The sequence below is a fragment of the Myotis davidii genome, unplaced genomic scaffold, assembly GCF_000327345.1.
Source record: "Myotis davidii unplaced genomic scaffold, ASM32734v1 scaffold327, whole genome shotgun sequence".
NCBI lineage: Eukaryota > Metazoa > Chordata > Mammalia > Chiroptera > Vespertilionidae > Myotis > Myotis davidii.
Genome location: NW_006298628.1, coordinates 1,568,703 through 1,569,593, shown reverse-complemented (window position 1 = coordinate 1,569,593; position 891 = coordinate 1,568,703). Strand labels below are relative to the sequence as shown.

The 891-nt window shown below is 61.1% G+C and overlaps 1 protein-coding gene across 2 annotated transcripts in view; it reads left to right on the top strand.

Moving 5' to 3' along the window:
* Positions 1-742: 742 nt before the first annotated feature.
* The window catches only part of SGCA (sarcoglycan alpha), an 18,726-nt gene continuing 18,577 nt past the window's right edge, over positions 743-891 (top strand). For both annotated transcript variants that reach the window (XM_015570852.1, XM_015570851.1), the window contains exon 1: positions 743-830. In XM_015570852.1, coding sequence (XP_015426338.1) covers positions 794-830 — 37 coding nt within the window. In that variant the 5' untranslated portion in view covers positions 743-793. The remainder of the gene's footprint in view (positions 831-891) is intronic.

The window sequence follows — 891 nt, the reverse complement described above, 5'->3', positions numbered from 1 at the left end:
ACTCGTTGGAGGTGCTTGGTCTGGGGATGAGAGCTGGGGGAGCAGGCGCCCTCGTGTGCTGTGGAGGAAGCTGTCACCTAGTCTCTTACACCTACTAGTTGCCAGGGCCTGGATCAGGTCTAGGGATGCAAAGGTGAGATCCTAGTTCACCCCAAAGGCGAAGGGCCCTCCGCTGGGCCTCGGGGAGGAAGAGAGGTTCAGGGGGGAGGGGATGCCCGTGCTGACTCATGAGGGGTGAGTGGAAGTTTGCCTGATGGCCGAGGGCAGGGAGGGAACTCTGGGCAGAGGGCACAGCTTGGGCTAAGGTGTGCAGACTGAGGCAGAGGGTATCCGATTAGAAGGCAGTAGAGCGAGGCTGGGCAGAAGTGGGGTGTTGTTTTTGTTTTTCCACTAAACTTTCCCTTTTGAGTGAGGTCATGATGGTTCTTTCATAGTGTGTGTGTGTGTGTGTGTGTTGCGGGGGGTGAGAGGCAGGAGGGGGATTCTAGGCAGGATGGTCGGGTACAGGAAAGGCCCAAGGCCAGCAGCAGCTGGAGCCCAGGGCAGGGGGAGCATTACGGTTTTGGGGGGCACTGTGGTTGTCAGGTTGGGGATAGAAAACATGCTCTGGCCCCCGGGAGGGGGCGATTGAGGGAACCTTGTCATGTGAGGAGAGTGTCCATCCTAGAGACAGTCCCTGCTCCGCGTGGGGACGGGGAGGGCTCCAGCTGCTCTGGGACACCTCCCTGTCCCTCCCCCACCCGCCTCCCGCTCCTGTCTCTGTCACTCACAGGCCGGCCAGGCCGGGGCAGCCATGGCAGCAGCGCTGGTCTGGATTCCTCTCCTTGCTGGCAAGTTGGGGCCTTCTTCAGGGAGAGGCCGGGGTGAGGGGAGGACGCAGAGGCAGTTCCT